A 20080-nucleotide genomic window follows, 5' to 3' on the forward strand; every position below is an offset into this window, starting at 1 on the left:
GGTAAGGAATTCCTCTCATCTTTTAGTGAATGAATTCCAATCTTGGAGGAAAGCTAATACCTTTGCTCTCTCCTTCCTTCTTGAGTACCTTCCCAAACCCAAAGTTTAGACAAATCAAAAGCATGCCCCCAAGCATACACACAAACACATATATTTCCTAAAACCCCTTGGCCATGGAGGCGTTTCATGCCACTGGCTGTGGTTTATCTTCTGTTGTTTATGGCCAGGGCCAGGCTGCTTGCAAACAACTCCCTGAAGACAGAAATGTAGGCATCTGCCATTCCAGCAAGCTCTTTCCAGAAATGAAAAGGACAGTCATAAAATCAGGGGTGGGGAGAGTGGTTTGGAGCATGCATCATAAAAAGCATAATGGACTAATGTTAATATACAGACTAGCAGCAGCCCAAGGGTGTCTGCTGAGCTCAGTCATAAATATTGGGGACACACCAAAGATATCTTTATACTTCTTTGAGGCTGGGGTCATTATCCTACCCTTTATTCATCAGCTATAGTTATTCCCTTGGGGTGTCTACCAGAATGCATGAGGGACAGACACTCCTATAACTGGGGCTTCCAAAAAGTAAATGGATTCGCAGAAAGGTCTGGGGAAGTAGGAGGAATAGTAAATGTGTCTTGTCTTAGAATGTCTTTTTTAAAATAGTCTTCTCCATGGTCTTGGACATCATGAGATAGAGCTGTATTAGTATATCTATATGGGATATGTATATGAGTAGATGGGCAAATGAGTATTTGCCTTTTCAACATCTGGCTAATCTAAAGTATTAGCCAGAACGCCTGGCTATTGTCCATAATACAGTGAAAACCAAAATATAAGAATATCCCTTATATTTCTTCAGGTAATATGAAAATAAGTAAAGGATCTATGATCTCATTCTTGTGAGAATACCTCACAGGAATAAGAATTTCATCTACCAATATAATGGGATAGTAGATCTAGAGATCAGTAGACATCAGAGGTCACTTAGTCTAGTACCTCTCATTTTTTAAATAATCAAACTAAAGTTTAGACCTGTCTAAACTTAACCTGTTAAGTGATTGTCCAAGGTCACACAGCAATGTCAGAATTAGGCCAGATGACAGACCTAGAGCTTGAAAGGATCTTAGAAGCCATCTAGTCCAACTCTAATTTACAGATGAGGAAATTGAGGCTCAGGGAAATTAAGTGACTTGTCCAAAGTCCCTGAATTTTAGAGATAGGATTTGAACCCAGACTCTCTTCAGGGAGCCAGACCAGAGCCAATTTTCTTTCCATCGTAGTATGCTCTTATAGTTGAGTCCTACAGAATTTCTGAAACACATAGAGGTTAAGTGACTTGCCAGTGGTCAGAGGAGGATCTAAACCCGGTCCTTCCTGCCTCCGAGCTTAGCCCTTGAGCTACTAGGAAAATGCTAAACTCTGGATAGTAATAGTTTAATTTACCAAGTGAATAATGAAAGACTCACAGTGGATATAAGTGGGCTGAAGTATACTGCCAAAGATGACATGCATGAGAAGCAGCATAAAAGACATCATAAAATACATTTCCTAAAGGACAGGAAAAGGAGGTGGGTTAGCTGTACAGTAAATGAGGAGCAATGGATAACCTTAATGTTGCATCAGTACTCCTACTATTTAGGGATTTGAGCTATTAGGGTTTAATACTGCACGAAGACTTTTGGGACATCCTCTATTAAAGAATAAGAATTGAACTAAACTTGGAGGGAAAGTGGGTTAAAATCTGCATCTGTGAAGAAAATACCCCTAAGTAATCTATTTTATTATTTAAGAAATTAAAGAGGCAATTAGGTAACTGAAGTGATGGCACATTGCAACTGACTGCTTTGATATCTGACATTTTCTACTGAATATTAGCCAATCCTGATGGCTGATGCCAGGTATTAGTCAATTAGATTTCATCTTATGCAGGAGAGCTAATGTAGATATGATTTCTAAGACACTAACATAGGCATGCTGTGTGAATGTGTGGTGTTTGGTGGAGGATTAGATAAAAATTGAAGAAAAATCATGTCTTCCTATAGCTAATGATATAGATTCATTTGTTGGGGAGACTACCCAAGACATTATAATCTACTCCAAAAGCTACACATGTTCAGCTCCTGGGAGCTGGACAGGAACCTTCTTTAGTAAGCTGAAAGAATGATTAGCCTGGAAACTTACAGCTAGAGGTGCATCTTACTGCCTGTTTCCTGAGACCCTTTCATAATGTCGTTATCCTGTGAGATCTAGTGTTGGAAAGCTGAGGTTGCATGGTGGGGTGGGTTTGGAGCTTGGGTATATCCCATTTGGAAACTAGCTGGAGGCCCACCTCCAACTCCAAATGATGACATGGCATTGCCAGCCTCACTGTCACTATCCTGGGTTAACATAGTAAAATATCAGATCCGGTTTCCTAAGTCTGATTTGGCATTTAAATGGAAGGAGTAGAAATAAGAAGAAAGGACACCTGAAGAAATTCCTCCCAACCTTTCAGTGTCTGGAGAGAGGTAGATCAATAGTATTCTTTGTTTTACTTTCACATCTTCTGTCCCTTCATATCCAAATGCTATTCTCCATGTTTATAATACACTCCTTCCTCATCTCTGTCTTCAGCTTCTCTCTTCCTTCAAGAGTTAGTTTAGGTGCCATAAATTCCTTGAAACCTTCCCTGACCTGTTTTCTGGAGTGCCTGACAGTTGGTGCTTTTTCTGTCTTGTATTAGGCAGGACCCACTCATCTTTGTGTATGTATTGTCTACACCTCCTTCCCACCCCCAACCCCCAAGTAAAATGTATGAGGTTTGCAGGTAGAACACTGTACTTAGAATCAGGAGACAAGGTTCAGATCTCAATATTGCCACTCCCCCCCCCCCCCCCCCCCGCATTATTGGGTAAGCCCTTCAACTTTTGGGGGCCTCAGTTCTGTAAAATGGACTAGATGACCTAAGGGCACTTCATGTTCTAAATCCAAGATCCTATGACCGGTCTGTTTCTGTCTTAATCTATCTAGTACTAGCATAGGGACTTGCACATAGGAGGAGTTTAATAATGTCTGTTGAATTGAACTAAATTGTTATGGGATCCTTCCCTTCTTGGTGCTGATGTGTATTTGTGTTAAGGGGATGGCCCAACATCTTTATCTCCAGGCCACTTAGGGAGGTCTTCAGTTGGAGAGAAAAACAAACTGGCATTTAGGAGTTCTGAGAAAGGAAAGAGAGGGAAGGAAGCAAAAAAAAGAAATAAAAGGAGGGAGGGAGGGAGGAAGGAAAGAAAGAAAGGAGGGGGAAGGGAGGAAAAGAGGAAAGAAAGCAAAAGAAGGCGATCAGGTAAAAAGTAATGAAAAAAATGTTGGTTTCTGGGAAATCAAAACAATGTCTGATCTTAAGAAAGCAGAAGAACACAGGCTGATGCATTCCTTACGCAGATTGATAAAAATACATATTATTAGTGATAAAGAGAAAACCACTCCTCAAATATCACAACATATGGGAGACACACTGGCTAAATGGTAGGGTGACAAATTGGAAGTGAGAAAATCCTAGCTGTGTGGCTTTGAGCAAATCACTTAACTTTCCTAGCCTCAGTGTCCTGATCTGTAATATGGGGATAATAATGTGCTTCTCTCACGGAGTTGTGAGATCAAAGGTGATCATGTTTACAAAGTGTTTTGCAAATCTTAAAAGCTCTGTCTCATAAATGTCAGTGCTCATCAGAGAATTCATTAAGGGAAGACTGGGAGAAAGTTCATGATTTGCACAGGAATTTATGGGATAATCTAGTCTGGATTTTAGTAGCATTCTATAGGCAGATAAAGCCTTAGACAAGACTCCAGGTGAGCCAGGTGCTTTCATTGAGGCAGGTAGGAAGGAAATGTGTCCTCAGAAGAATGAGACTTAGCAGCCTGGGAGACACACAGGTAGAAAATCCACCTTTGACAGTTACTTTTTAATTCTATTTGTATCCATCCATCCTCATTGTGTTTGACAGTCTGCCTTTGAGAGCCTGCACTTTTCCAAATGGACTTTCAGTTGTTTTGGTGGGGGGGGGGGCGTTCTCTGAGCAGGGAAGTAATACAACGGAATAGTGGAGGGGAGAGAAGATTCTTCCTGGGTCTGTATTGCAGCTAGCTCATTGAGATTTAGGCTTAAGCCTCATTCATCTGGTTGGGAAGCAGATTTTCTTCTCTTTAGGGAAATTAATAGACCTTTTTAGTCTAGAAGGCAGTACTGCATGGTGATTAGAAAGCTGCTCTCAAAGCCAGGAAGAGTCAAATATATATTGCCTGTGTGACCCCGGGCAAGTCCCCCTACTTCTCCATATCCTAGTTAACTTCCTAAGACTATAAATCTCAGAGAAACTTTCATCCTGCTAAAGCAGAGGAGAGATTTTCTCACTCAGGTGTGTCTTATAGCCATGAAATCACAGGTCCGTTCTCTATCCCTATCCAGTCTCGTTGATGAAGGTTAGAAAAACACTTCTCCATTGCCACTGAGCAACAAGAGCTAGCAAGACAGATCTAGGTTAGACCTCAGGGAAACACTTTCCAACTTGGCAGGGTTTTGAGACTGAGCCAATATTAAAGGTGTCTATAGAATGGAGAGATTCTCCCGGAAAACTTTTAACATTTTAACCCAGGAAAGGTGTACAATTGGGAGCCACAACCCCAGTCCAGAAAATACCTTCTCACGATCCTCACCTCTGTTCACTGGGTATTTCACAAAAGCCCAATATAAATATAGAATGTATAATTTTCACATCATTCTTGGCAAATCCCAGGTGCACCCCATTAGCAGAGTTCCAAGGATGCCATTTTATATCAAGAAAAAGACATGCCACGTCGTAGCACTTAGCTCAGGGCCCTATTAATAGCAATCCTAATTATATGGCTGCAAATTTAATTCATAGCAATGATTAGTGTCAGAATCAAAGGCATCAGGCATCAATATTGATGGAATTGCATAAGCCCCATAAACAGAGAACAAGCAAGTGGGCCCATCCCCCCTCGATGGGCCCTTGTTAACTATTGCATTAATGTCTATTCCAATTTTGTCCTATCAAAATGACTCCATTTCTGAATGTCCTCTACTCCCTGCCTCACCCGGCCCTGAATGGGTATGATTGGCACACTAAAGATCCCAGACTGGGTCTTTGAAGAAGAGCCTGGAGATGTCAAAGGACGTTCTGAGGCAGGGCCCAGGCCCCACGCTTTACACAGTGGCTCTTGGCCTCAGAATCGAGGATCCTTTGTCTCCCCTTCAGAGAGCTCACTGGGAATAATGAGGTTCAGATAAAGGGGAGTCAGCTGGGAACTGTGTGGAGCATAAAGGGCTGCAACCCCAGTGCATTGTGGGCTGGGCTGTTGGGGGGAGGTGAGGATGGGAGGCAGAGGAAGGGACCCAATCGGTCAGCAACTGCCAACAGCATGGTCAGAATAAATGTTCCTGGGATTTCCAAGGCTCAAAATAGTTTCCCTTTGCTTCTTCCTTCTATAACAATATTCTGGATAGACTGAGGTTCTGAACAAGCACAAGACAGGCTTAGAACCAGAACTGAAGGCTACTAGTCTAGTTTTCTCTCGTGTTCAAAGCCAACAGGATTAGAACAAAAAAAGGGATCTTAGAGGGGATCTAGTCCAACACCCTCATTTTAGAGATGTTTACTGATGAAGAAATCAAGGCCTGGGGGGGGCGTTGCCCAACATTTAACAAGTAGTGGTCAGAGTCTCCTCGTTCAATTGCCAAACAACTTCTTAAATAGATACTCTTCTCTGATTCATCCATAGGCTCATAAGATTTAGGGGTAGAAGGTCCCAAGAGAACCCTCATTTTATAATTACTGAAACAAACCCAGAGAGGGAATGACTTATCCAAGGTCATACTAGCAGAATGAGGCAACCCCAGGATCAGAATCAGCACCAACATATTTTTTTTTGTCTTTACTGAGGACTAACTTCCCATAGGTAAATGCTCAATATAAGGAATGCCTTGTAAACAGAATTCTAAACACACTTGACTCAATGGATTGAAAACCCTAGCAGCTTGAGTCTAGTTTCTGATAAGGGCAATGCCTAGGTCCAAGAGAGATGGGTAGATGAATTTGTCTTTTGGAGAGTAGATAGAATGGACACCCACACTCAAATAAATAATCCTGACTTGGAAGGGCCTCTCCCTATTCTCCAGGCTTCTTCTTCCAAGGCCTTCCCCTTCTCCAGAGCTGGTACCTTTCTCACAGGTGAAGAAAAAAGATATGAGAAACCTCTGTTAGCATCTTTGTTGTTGCTGTTTCCCTTCCTGGGTTAGGTGGGGACACACAGCTGGCAACATCAGTTTCCGAATTAAGAAACAAATGCCTAACAAAGGGGATTAGGGAAGGGGGGGGGCAGGTGAGAGAGCCCCAGATAGTGCTGGCTCCAGATTGGGACCCATAGGGACTTTTTCTGATACTTATACAGTAAGGTGGGGTGGGAAGTAGGGGTTCAAAAAGGGTAGACTTTCAGGTCTTGACTTCCTACACTCAATTGTATTTTCTTTAGTACATGTTTGTGGGGAGAAAGTACCACTTTTATGTGGGGGAAGGGTGGGGTGCCATGATAAGCAAAAATAATAGATGGAAAGCATAAGGGGAAAGAAATCTGCTCTGATCAACTCCCATTAGACATTTCTAGATGCTTTCTTCTAAATCTCCAGGCCTGTGTGGTGGAGGACCATTGGGATGAGGAGCCCTGGCTCTATAAAACTATGCTATTTAAAATCTGTAGGGACTTCTGAGATCATCTAGTCTCACACCCTAATTTTGTAGGTGAAAAATTTGAGGCCTAGAGAAAAGGAAGTGACTTTTCTGAGCAAGTAATTGAATTTGTCTAGCTTTTTTACTGAATTTTCTATGATGACCTAAGGAAGACCTGAGTTTTAATCCTTCTTCAGACACTTTACTAGCTGTGGGATTCTGGACAATTCATTTAGCTTTTCTCTGCCTCAGTTTCTTTATCTATAAAATGGAGGATGATAACCTCCCAGGATGGTTGTGAGGATTAAATGAAAGGATACTTTTAGAGGGCTTTCCAAACTAAAGCACTGTGTAAATGATGGTTGCAGAGATGTGATTATTGTGATTGTGATATTGTGGGGGATGAGGGACAGGACTTACCTAGATAATTCTACAATATTCCAGTAGTAGGGTATCTTAGCACATTTCTCCTATAAGGAATTCATATTCTCAGTTTTTATTCCTCATTTTCTCTGGAAGGTAAAGTAGGGTTGGGATTTTTCTTCTCCTGCTGTAGAGTAAGAAACTGAGGCCTGGAAAGGCATCCAAATTTGCACTTGTCTCTATCTTTGAGGCCCTCAGAGGGGGAGCCCCAGGCATATTGTTTAAGATGGATTGGACACGGAGGGGCTGACTAATGCAACTGGAGGCTGAATGCAATCCCACTGGATTAGATGAATTAAGGGCAGATGGTCCAGTCTTTTTAAATATCCTTTCCCATGACTCAGTCCTGAAAGGTTGGCTTTTCTCATGTTGCCCAATCCCTACATCCATGTAGCCAAGAGAGACTGCCTTAGTACCTTGGAGAACTGTGGAAGAATCCACTAAAGCCACCAACTCATGAGATGATCACTAGAGTCTCTCTCTAGGAACAATAATTGGGGAGAGGTTAGGGAAAGATGCTCCTGTTTCAATTCAGTTCTTTTATTTATTACTGAACTTGATAATATGAATAGTAGATTCTATAGTTGATTCTATAGCCTATCACTGATGTTAGGGCTGGGTGGAGAAAAATAGCAGCACTTCAGATGAAGGAAGACTTAGATTCCATTTCCTAATCTATAGTTAAATAGCTTTGTGACTCTTATCAAATCAGTTAACTTCTCTGGGGCTCATGTGCCTCAGGTTTATAGTACCCTATTGCCCAAAGGCATGGAATTTGAGCTCATTCTCTATCTCTTGAGATCCCTTCTGGAAGGGGGATGGCAGAAGGGAGAAAGCTTCTATATTTGAGGGTAATTCTCCCAGCTTGGTGAACAGTCCTTCCAACCTGAAAAGGACATTGGGGAACAGAAGGCACATCAGCATCAGAGTCACAAGAGTTTAGAGCAGAGGGAATCTTAAGTTCCTAACTGAACATGTAGTTCAATTCAGGTCTGAATAAGAAGTTTTTTTTTTTGAGGCAACCTTGAGAAGTGACTATTCAAACTCATCTTAAAGCAATTCAGTGAGACTGTCCTTGACCTCCTGAGATTGTCTTCAACCTCTACTGAGGCTGACCTCTGACCTCTTGAGGCTGTCTTTCACCTTATGAGACTGCCCTCCACCTTCTGAGGCTGCTCTTGACTTCTGGAGGCTGCCCTGCTCCTGAGACTGCTCTTCACCTCTTGAGGCTATCTTCGACCTTCTGGCACAGTTCATCCCTTTTTTGATATTTGAGTTTTAGACAACTCAAATTGTTAGTATTTTTCTTATAACTGAGCTAAAATTTGGCTCTCTCCAATTTCCAATGAGTCACTATGCATGTATTAAATGCCTTCTGTGTACCAGATTCTGAGCTAAGTGGTAGGGAGGCAAAAGATAGTGCCTGCTCCCCAGAGGCTCATAGGCTAATGGGGAAGATAGTATAAGGACAACTACATACAAACAAGCTAATTACAGGATAAATGAGTGATAATAAACCAAGGGCACTGCTTTTTGTTTTGCCCTCTGAAGTCAAGCAGTTAGAAAATTTTAGTGAGCAAAAAGCAGGCAGCCCTGAATTGACTCAGGGATTTTTGAGGTTGCTAAGGATAGACAGTAAATAGCTGATCCAGTTCCTGGTATTCAGGATTTCTAGGAGGGCTTAGAATGAAAGAGACTGCCATATAGTTGCAAAAAAATGAAAAGGGAGAGACAGAGCTCAGTGTGCTAAAGTGAAAATAGTCCTGGACTTGAAATGCAGAAGAGCTGAAGAGCCTCAGTTTACTCATTTGTAAAATGAGGATAATTGATAATATTTGCCTCGCCTGTCTTACAGGCTATCATGAAAATTAAATGACATGAATATGAGAGAGTTTTTGTAAGCCTTAAAAGCAACACATGAATATTTTTTTTCTATGCATCTAGGCTATGTGACTTCATTGGCATAGGCACCTCCTAGGGAAGAAGTTCCTTTACCTAGGTAGATCTAGCCATACCTGCTCTTAGGGAGCTTCCCAGGGTTAGTGAAGACTCTGGGTCAGATTCTGGGAGATGGAACTAGCTCTATGTCTCAGCACTGCTTCCCCAAACCTTTCTAGGACACAGTCATACTGGGGATAGCAAGGCAAGGCTCTGAGTTTCCCTCTCTCCTTTGAGGGTCATACAACTAATGTGTGTCTGAGGCAGAACTAGAACTCAGGATACCCTGGTCAGATATCCAATTGCTATGTTGTTTGTTGCCTATTATTAGCTATAAAGCCATTATTTAGGATACTATTGAGAAGCAGAGCTATATACTGCAAAGACTGAAGTAAGGGGAAGATGGGTAGAGTACCAGGTCTGCGTTTTAAGTTGGGTAAACCCTGGACAAGTCATTTTTCTCTGAGCTTGGTTTGGTCACCTCTGAAGTGAGAGGATTGGATAAGATGACTCCTAACGTCCCTTTCAGCTCTGAAGCCTATGATCCTAGGTGGCTCAGGAATTATTATTAGAGAAATACCTTGTCATTAGAGAAACAGATACTTAGAAACTGAATAAAACTAGGCGTTCCCTCTACCTGTGCTCCAGGATGGTGGGGGACAGTGGTAAATAGGTCCCATTCCTATGCTGACCAGGTTTGGCCTTTACCCACTTTCAGAAGCCCAGCTCTTTAGACCCAAGAGACCTATAAACGAACAAAACAAACAGCAAGATTGCTGGCAGGAACCTGGGCAAGCAGCCAAACTCATTACCAGGGATGCAGCAATGTGCTCCCAGTATCTCTATACTACTCCCTCCTGGCTGCAGGCTTTGGGGGGTAGTGTAAAGGGGGGGGGCTTCAAGGGAAAATCTAGATCTCAGCCTTTCTCCCCCCTCTTCCATCCTGGAAAGATCTGGGGGAGCAAGGCTGGGATACAGAGCTAGTTCCATCCCACAGAATGTGACCCAGAGCCTTCACTATTTACCAAATCAAGAGTTCACACCCAGAGAGGAATGAATCATTTCCACAGAAGGGGGAATGAGCTGCTATTGTTTGGCCTGGCTTGTTGAGAAGATGGCATGTTTCTCAGCTCTTTATCCAACTCAGCCTTCCTTCCGGCTCAGCAGCTCCTCCCTTACCTCATGAAGGAGCCAAGCAACAGGTTGGAAACTTGTCTATGAGCCCAGATGCAGTGAATGGGGGTGGGGGGGAGAAGGTAAAAGCATTTATTAATCACCTTCTATGTGCTAAGTATTATCTTATTGGATCCTCACAACAACCTTGGGAGGTAGGGGCTGTTATTATTCCCATTTTACAGAAGAGGAAACTGAGGCCGGAAGTGATACATAGGGAAGGAGAGGAAAGAGATGTGGTTTTTGAAGGCAAGGTCTGTCCTTTTCTTCTTTCAGTATCCTCAGCTCTTAGCACAGTGCCCAATACATTATAGGAGCATTATAAATGTTTATTGATTGATTGATAGATCTCTTGTTCTGCCATGTGATCTTAGACCAGCCACATTACCTGTCTGGGTCTCAGTTTTCCTCATCTGTGAAATGGGGGGGGGCATAGTTCTCAGAAGTAGGGTAATAAGATTAATTTGATGTAAGGTCTGTAAGGAATGTGGGAAGATGCAAACTTCAGGCAGATTGAACATAGACAGGGTGACCAAAACTAAAATCCTGAGCAGTCTAAGGCTGGGGAGAGTTAATGCTCACTACTCAGGTTGGAGATTATAGCCAGCACATAAACTGAAACTCACAGTTTCTGGAACTTTATTCCATAAATTGTTTGTGAGATTACAAAGTGGAGAATAATAGGATTGTGACATCAGTGCTTCCTGTGAGCCAGGGACCGGAGACCTTGTGTTGGTTTGTTCCTTAGGGAAAGGCAGAAAGAATTTTCCTCAGGAATTTCACAGGCATCTCAGTCATGGTTAGCTAATGGGAAAGGGGATGTTGCCAAGAGTCTAGTGGCTCCCCTTATGTATTTTCAAAGGGCAAAGCTTGTGAATTTGCAAAAATGCCCCATGGGACCCCCAGATGGTTACTCACCACACAGAATCCTGGAAACAAAGGCACTGGTAGGATCATAGGTCTACAGCTGAAAGGGAAGTCATCATTCCACATTTTATAGCTGAGGAAAATGAAGCCCATTATTGCCTATGGTCCCACTCTGGCAGATTTGAATCCAGGTCCTCTGACTCAGAGAGGGAAATCTAGAATGCCTTCTGTTTTGTCAAGCTCCCTTTCTTAAGGATTGTAGCAAGAGGTCAGTTTCTAATCTCCCCCTGCCCCTATCTCTAACCCAACTGGTCCTAGAAGGAAAATTTTCTATTTTTAAGTCCTTTCTTTTTTTAAAGCAAGGCAATGGGGTTAAGTGACTTGCCCAAGGTCACACAGCTAGGTAATTATTAAGCATCTGAGGCTGGATTTGAACTCGGTCCTCCTAACTCCAGGGTCAGTACTCTATCCACCACACCAAACTAGCTGCCCCTTTTAAGATCTTTCTAACAAACACCTCAGTCCCTATAAAATCCAGGTTTTATATGGGGCCCCTTCCTGTCTTCAAAAATTCATTAATTACATTGAAAAAAATTTTCTTTCTGCATATCTCTAATATATATTGTCTAACAGTATTCATAACTATATTGGAATCATGTTAGAAGGAAGAAGCCTCCTTTGCAAAGTAGCCTTAGTAATGTTAAATAGTAGTATTGAATGGAAGCTAGCTAGACTGGTAGATACAGAGCCAGACCTGGAGCCTGGAAGACTTATCTTCCTGAGTTCAAATTTAGCTTCAGACACATATTAGCTGTGTGAGTCACTTATTCCTGTTTGCCTCTGTTTCCTCATCTGTAAAATGAGCTAAAGAAGGAAATGGTAATCCATTCCAGTATCTTTGCCAAGAAAACTCCACATGAGGAGTCAGAAAAGAATTATAGGGTGGAGCACTGGAGTCAAGAAGACCTGGATTCAAATATAGTTTTCTTGATTTAATTGATTCTGTTTTCATTTCTTCATCTGTAAAGTGGACACTAATTGAGGCAATGCAGAGATTGGGGAATGGATGAACAAACTGCAGTGCATGAATGTAAAGAAATATTATTTAGCTGTAAGAAACGACAAACATGATTGCAAAGAGGCATGGAAAGAAGAAAATAGAGCTAAGAGAACATATACAATGAATAGAACAAGGTAAACGGAAGAACAGCAACCACAAAAATTGAAAGTGAACATTGCAAAATTATTATTTTATTTTTTAGGTTTTTCTAAGGCAATGGGGTTAAATGACTTGCCCAAGGTCATACAGCTAGATAATTAGTTTCTGAGGCTAGATTTGAACTCAGGACCTCCTGACTCCAAGGCTGGTGCACTATTCACTGAACTACCTAACTGCCCCACTGTAAAATTATTAAAAACAAGCAGAGCAAAGAAGCAGATCCCTCCCCACCCCACCCCTTTTGCAGAGTTAAGAAATCCATGATGTGGAATATTGCATATTTTTCAGAATTTTTGGTAGAATAGCTTCCAGTCACCTCTCATCTCCCTCCTTGACAGTCTCAGTGCTGTGACATCTTCTCAAACTTATTGCCACTGACTTTCAATAATAAGAAGAATGAAGAAAGAGAAAGAGGAAAAGAAAGAAAAAGAGGAAGAAGAGGAAGAGGAGGAGGAAAGTATTTACAATGCACTTTAAGGTCTGCTAAATACATATGTTATCTCATTTAATCTGATTAGGGAGGTAGGCATTATTCTTAACCTCATTTCATAAATGAGGAAACTGAGGCAATAGAGATTAAATGACTTTCCTAAAGTTACCTAGTTAAAAACTGCCTGGGAAGGAATTTGAACTTGAGTCTTCATGATTCAAAGTCCAACATATATGCACTTCACACCACTTAGCTGGTTTCCTAAACTAGTGCTTCTCAGAGGTAGGATTCAAACCCAAGCTTCCATAAACCATCACACCTTCTACTCTGCATACTATTTCTCTAAAAGTACTACTAAGTGTTTAGAGGATCAAAGATCTGATTAGAAGAAGACATTTTGTCCCTCTTCTAGATGAGGAAAAGTAAGATTCAGAGATTTATCAGAACTTGCTTAAGTCTGCACAGGTAAGTGGAAGAGGCAGGACCCAAGTCCTCCAATTTCAAATACCAATCCACTAAGTATAAACCTTTAGACCAGAGGTATCAGCCCAATCTGTCACAAAGCCACAAAACACCCCAGGGAGCCTTAACCTGCTGAAAATGTAATTGGGAAATGTTTAACAAAATAAATAAAAACACAATACAACATAAATATTGTTAATTTGTGGATTTCTAAATCAATATGTGGCCAGCAGGGATCTGTGTTTCCATTTGACCTGACTGCTTCATGCCAGTGAGATATAGTAAAGGAAATTATGGCATTCCAATTCTAGCCCCGTCGCTCACTAATTTTATGACTTTGGGCAAGCCATTTGACCTCTCCGGCCCTTATGTTTTCTCATGTATAAAATGAGAAGGTTGGGCCTAGATAGTTTCTTCCAGCTCCAGATCTCTGATTTCTGTCCTCTAAATACATAAATAGCCCTTGGGAGTTTTCCAAAAGTTTATTTTCTCTGTATGTCCTTGCAAGAAATGGAAGCCTCTTGAAGGCTGGAATCATTTTGGTCTTTATCTTTATCCCAAGTCCCTCTAGGATATAGCAAATGCTGAATGAATAAATGAATGAATGAGTGAATGAATTCAGTTGAAGCACAAATGGCTACTTGTTGGGGATTTGGAAAGGAAAGTCCTCCTAGGGTAGGTGTTGGATTAGATGATGTCAGAGGACCCTTTTCTGATGTCACACCATGAAGTTCATGTTTTCAGACCTGCAGCAGCGGGGCAGTTTTTCTAAGTGCTTTTTGGTAGTGATGAGGAGAGTATGATGATGTTGGTGAGTCTGTTTCCTTTGGCCTGAGTTTATCACCCCATAAAGATGGCCTATTTCTATGGATCAGGGGTGGAGTAGGCTGACAGCTGTAGAGCTTAACAAGGGAAGAAATGACTGCTGACAACCTCTGCCTTCTTCCCTGTCCCCCTACTTCCCACCCCTTGTCTATTTTCTTCTTTATTTTCCTTTCCATGTTGAAAGAATTGTAGGGCTGGGACTAGAGAAGCATTTCCTGGGGACATTCCAGGGCTTCCTGACAGGTTGCTTCATTGGAAGGGCTGGGATGGGGGTAGGAGTAGGGGTGGTTAAAGAACAAGGTTGGGATTTCAGAGCTGTAAAGCTCCCTAGAAGGTAGATGTGGAAGCAGAGGGTGAGTAGGCCGAAGGAGGTGAGTGACAAACTCAGACAGTCACGCAAAGGACAAGCAGGCATCACGAGGGCAGCCAGCTTACATGTCTGAAAGTGCCCCACAGACTGTGGTTTCCCCTGCCCCACCCTTGAACCCTAAGACCTGCCTATACATATTGGGGCCGTATTTTCTACAGAGTCAGCTAAACATGTTCAAGGAGAGTATTCAATTTGAAAAGATGCCTTATAAGAAAGAATTGTATTTCAAAAAGAGCAGATATCAGGTCTTAGTACTACAGTGGTCAGATCCTTCTACTCAGGATTAATCTACTAAAGCATCTTAGATCTAGGAAAGGATCTTAGAGTCCAGCCCCCTTATTTTACAGTTGAAGAAACTGAGGCCTAGAAAGAGGAAGTTACTTGCCCACTGTCACAAAGAGAGTAACTTGGCAGAGCTGGGTCTCAAATTCAGATGTACCCTCAGTACTCTTCACTGCATTTTGAGCTCTCCTTTCATCAACTCAAAGAGACACCAGAGAACTGGGTGCACCAAGAAGAAAACACACTGACTGTTTACACTGTTCCATGTTGCTTTATGTTCCAGATTATTTCACTTAGTCCCACCCATTGACATTTGTAGAAAAAAAAATCATGAAAATAGTTGGGAGACTGGGGTTCTAATCATGGTTGTATGACTTTGAACAAATCACTTCACTTTGCTGGACCTCTGTTTCCTCATTTATAAGGACATTTTTTTTTTTTTTTAGGTTTTTGCAAGGCAAACAGGGTTAAGTGGCTTGGCCAAGGCCACACAGCTAGGTAATTATTAAGTGTCTGAGACTGGACTTGAACACAGGTACTCCTGACTCCAGGGCCGGTGCTTTGTCCACTGCGCCACCTAGCCGCCCCCTATTTCCTCATTTGTAAGATGAATATATTGGACTAAATCAGGAGTTTTTAACCTGGGATCTTTTTAAAAAAGTTTGATAAGTATTTCAATATAACTATTTTCCTTTGTATTCTCATGTGTTTTATTTTTATGTACTTAAAAATATTATTCTGAAAGGGGTCTATACACTTTACCAGACTGCCAAAGGGGTCCACTATATAACAAGATCCTCTAGGACAGATGATCCAAGATGGTTCTAAGATTCTTTGATCACCTTTCCCCTAGAAAGAAGGCTGTTCTATCCTAGGAAAGTAGCTTTAGCTGTCAGATTCAAGAGAGGAAAGTGGGAGTTACATTCCCTAGATTTTCCTCATGGGTATCAAAGGAGCACAAGACCAGTTTGAGGGAGCCACTACCTGAATTGGACAGAGAAAGGGGTAAAGGGAGCTATCTGGTGACAGGAGAACCAGACAAAATCTGGAAGGTTCATTGCCTTGATGCTAAACCCATATCTGTTTTCTCACCCCTTCCTGGAAGCTTTATTGATTCTCTTAGAGGCTCCTTCTGGCCTGCCCTCCCTCTCCTGATTCCTTCCCCTTCCTTTCCCACCTTCCCAATTTCTTTCCCACCTTAGGCCCTCAACTGAGCCATAAGAAGAGGGAGGATTGGGCAACCTCAAAGAGGACGATGCAGCAAGGTCTTCACTGAAGCTGTCCGTGGCAGGTGGTGGGGAGGGATCTGGGGGAGGAAGGATTAAGCAGGGACTGGAAAGAATGCTGCTCCTATAATCCCACATAATGAAGGAGATTGTGCTCCTGCTCCCAGCCCTAAACCCTTGACAAGCAGGTACAAGCTGTTGGCGTTAGCCTGCCTCAAAAGTGGCTTCCTTGGTTGCCAGTTCAGGCAGCCTGAACCCTCCAGCTGGTGAAGTCATCATGGCCAGGGAAAGATGCTCACCAGACTGTGCTACCCAGGCTCCCAGGGAAGGGCTGAGGGTTCATCCACCTGGAGGAGAAGTGGAAACTCCAGGTGACATACCCATCTAACCTGGCTTAGGAGAGTACCAACAGCCACACCCTGATCCTGGATGGTTTTAAATTGTTATTATGAATTTTAATAATAATGATGATGATGATAGATGAAAAAAATGAGATAATCATTGATATTTTACCCTACTCTCCTTCTAGAGCTGGAAGAGACTTTAGAAAATATCTGGTCAAAATCTTCTTTTTATAGTTGATGAGACTGAGGTCTAAGGAGGCTGTGTCCTATCCAAATTCAAACAAGGGAGTGAAAGAAGTGGGATTTAACTCACCCCAGATCCAGTGTATAACCTGCTGCACAATAAATTGTGCTACTCGCCAGATCCCCTTTTCATTCTAGATTTTTCATTTTCACCCTCCAAACCTTTGCTGAAGCTGTCTCCTATGTTCACAAGGGATTTTTCACCTTTATTTCTCCACAGGTTGAAGTTTCTCCCATCAAAACTCAATTCAAATGCTGCCATCTCTATTAAATGTTTCTTCCCTGACCTGACCCATCTTCTCTTCCCTAAGGAAAAAATCAGCTCTTCTACAATTTACTCTTAACATTTTAACTGGACTCTCCTTTGTACTTATTGCTAACATCACAGTTATTTATCTGTCCTTCCCTCTAGCACCCCAACAAACCATATGATCACAGAAGGTAGGGAATGTGTGCTTTTGATCCTGTTATCTCTTGTATCTAATATAGTAAGACCTTAAAGAACGTTTGCTGAATTGAAGCAGAATTAGATAATGCCAAAGATTTACAAAGCAAGCCCTTCCAATAACTTGTGGTAGTATAATTGGTGGTGATGGTGATAATTGCTAACATAATATAGAACTTTAAATTTTACAAAGCACTTTACATACATTATCTAATTTTATTCTCACAACAACTCTGTAAGTTAAAGTTATTATTATTCCATTTTATAGTCAAGGAAATTGAGGCTCAATGAGATGACATGGCTGGTGATATGGTCTCATTGCTAATTCTTAGAACTGGGAGGAGCTCTGTTGATTCCAAGTCCCTACCCAGACTCAACAGTCTCTCTCTACATCCATGCAGGGACTCAAAAGAACCAAACAAAAATAAACAACTTGTGATCAATGAATTCAGTATTCTATTATCTAGACCAATTAGAGATAAAGGGTCAATTGTGGTTTGAACAATTCAAGACTAGATCATACAAAAATTCTTCCTATTTGGGGGTAATTTCCATTTGATTCTAGTTCCCCAACTTCCAAGATGTTACCTTTGTAGTTTAGGGAAGGAATAAAATCAGTTTTAATTACTTGCGCGCCCACCAACTGATGGTTTGTTCAACATTTTTATCAAAGATTTGACTGAAGCCATACATTGTATGTTTATGCAATTTGTGAATGCCATAAAGTTTGAAGGGATAACTAATATATTGGACAATAGAATCAAGATTTATTCAGTGCCTCAACAGATTGGAATAGTTAACTAACAAGACAATGGTAGAAAGGTGTGGGACATTGCATTTAATATCAGATTTTTCCTTATTTTGTTGGTGCATCTTATTGATTTTTTTTCTCTTAGAAAAATCTTTGATAAAATGTTGGCTGTCTTGGGTCAGGGAAAGAATTCAGGAGGAAATTTTAGGTAATATAAAACAAAAGTTACTGATAAAATATATATTTAAAACAAGAGCAAACAAAAACCCATAAGATAAAGACAAGAGGGAGGTAGGTCCACAGATTGGATGCACCCCCCACCCTTGAAATGCCTATAGTTAGATCCATTCCCATTGCTATACTTCCAAAAACCTATTGCCAGTATCTTTTGACAAATCGCATCATAACACCTGGAATGTATTAAAGTGCCTACCTTTTTCAGCTTGCCACTCTTGGTGCCCACAAAGACCACACTGTAGCCATTGTAGACATAGGAGGCTACTGATGTCATTCGATCCCGGCTGGTGGTGAAGAGGGTGAGCCCTTCCACAGGAGTGGAACCTCCCAAAGGCTGGTTGATGTCTAGGCCACAGAAATTGTCATCTATGGGGACTGGCTGCAAAAGAAGGAAAGGTCAATTATAAGTAAAGTTGAGGGCAGAAAAATGGTCATTTCCCTCAAACCTGAGATGCTGGGCATACTCAAGAGTTACCATTATTGGCCAATGAAACCTCATAGAGACAGTCTGTCCTTCATCCTCCATTACCTGGAAATGTTAGGTGCTTAATAAATTTTTTTCCCATAGATTGGACTATTCATTTACCCACAGAGAGATTTCACAGGACTCCACAACAGTCTTCCAAGAGGTACCCAGGGAGAGATTTATTAGATGAAAGAATTAGAGTAGATGACTTCTGAGATTCTTTCCAGCTTTAAAATCTATATCTTATGACTAAAATTTTCTACCATTCATCTAAAGTTGTTAATAAGTCACCTTGGGGGAGGGGACTAGTGGTGGCTTGAAAAGTTGAAATACTAGCTTAGATTTTTCTACAGTCTAAATTCACCATGGATATCTTTTAGATCCCATTTGAAATACCAATTCTTCCAAAAAGCCTTCCTTGATTCTCCAAGTCAATAACAATCTTCCTCATATATCAACCAATGGATGAACTAGTCAAGAAAAAGCTTTGCTTTGTAACTCTTTAATGCAATTTTTAAATATTATTGTATCTTAGACTAATTCATGTTGCTGTTTATCACTCTACCTAACTATAAGCCTGTTGAAGGCAGGAACCTTACCTTATCTAAACTTTGTATCAGTCTCAGGAGTTAGCATATGCCAAACCCTTGGGGGGGGCTCCCTTTAAAAAAAATGTTGCATTATATAATATCAAGAATTTCCTATGGGGCCTAAGTCCAGTGTTCCTCTCCCTTCCTTCTCCACCTCTGTCACTGTAATTTTTCCATCAGGGAGTATTAGTAAGTGGTCTCCCTTTAAAGGGCAGGGAACTTCTGGTCATTTTTCTTCACTGACTTCTATATCCTTATCTTCATTCAGTCATTCAACAGGTAATTATTTATCATTTACTTTGTATCAGGCAAAGTTCCAAGTTCTAGGGACAAAGAAAGGCCAAAAACAGTTCCTGCCCTAGAGCTTATATTCTAATGGGGGAGACAACATGGATAAAACTAAGTATGCACAAAATTTATGCAAGATAGATGGAACAAAATCTGAGCAGAGAAGGCAGGATTTGTCCCAGGCAATAAGAATGCAGAGGGGAGGATTGGCACCATTCCAAATATGGGGGACAGCCAGTGCCAAGACACAGGGATAGGAAATGGATTCTTGTCTTCAAGGAGTGGCTAATAGGCCAGCATTGCTGGATAATAAAGTGCAATAAAAATGGAAAGGTATGAAGGCACTGTATTATTATCTTTAAATGCCAAACCAAGGAGTTTATATTTGATCCTGGAGGTAGTAGTGGGGGTCACCGGAGTTTATTGAGTGAACAGGGGAATGAAATGGTCATAGCTTCTCGTTAGAAAAAAAACCACTTTGGCAGCTGAATGGAGGATAGACTGGGTCAGAGGTGTCAGCCAGCAAAATTTGGAGTTTGGCCTGAATTAGATTAAAATGTAATTGGGAATTGTTTAGTAAAATAAATAAAAATACAAAACAACATGGATAACGTCAATTTGTGGTTGCCAATGGGCTCTCCATGGAGAGCCTTTTCTAAATGTTTGATTCTAGTAGGCTAAAGTAAAGAGAACTTCGAGGCAAAGAAACCAGTAAGAAGGTGGTTCCAGTGATTGAGGGCCTGCCCTTGGGTTGTAAATGTGTCCTGATGTGGAGAGA

General features: G+C 41.4%; 1 protein-coding gene across 3 annotated transcripts in view; it reads right to left on the minus strand.

Annotated features, from left to right (window-relative positions):
* PLXNA2 (plexin A2) overlaps window positions 1–20080 on the minus strand; it is a 321485-nt gene that overhangs the window by 251886 nt on the left and 49519 nt on the right. For all 3 annotated transcript variants that reach the window (XM_074222562.1, XM_074222561.1, XM_074222563.1), the window contains exon 3: window positions 18155–18337. In XM_074222562.1, coding sequence (XP_074078663.1) covers window positions 18155–18337 — 183 coding nt within the window. The remainder of the gene's footprint in view (window positions 1–18154; window positions 18338–20080) is intronic.

The sequence above is a fragment of the Macrotis lagotis genome, chromosome 2 (assembly GCF_037893015.1).
Source record: "Macrotis lagotis isolate mMagLag1 chromosome 2, bilby.v1.9.chrom.fasta, whole genome shotgun sequence".
Taxonomy (NCBI): Eukaryota; Metazoa; Chordata; class Mammalia; order Peramelemorphia; family Peramelidae; genus Macrotis; species Macrotis lagotis.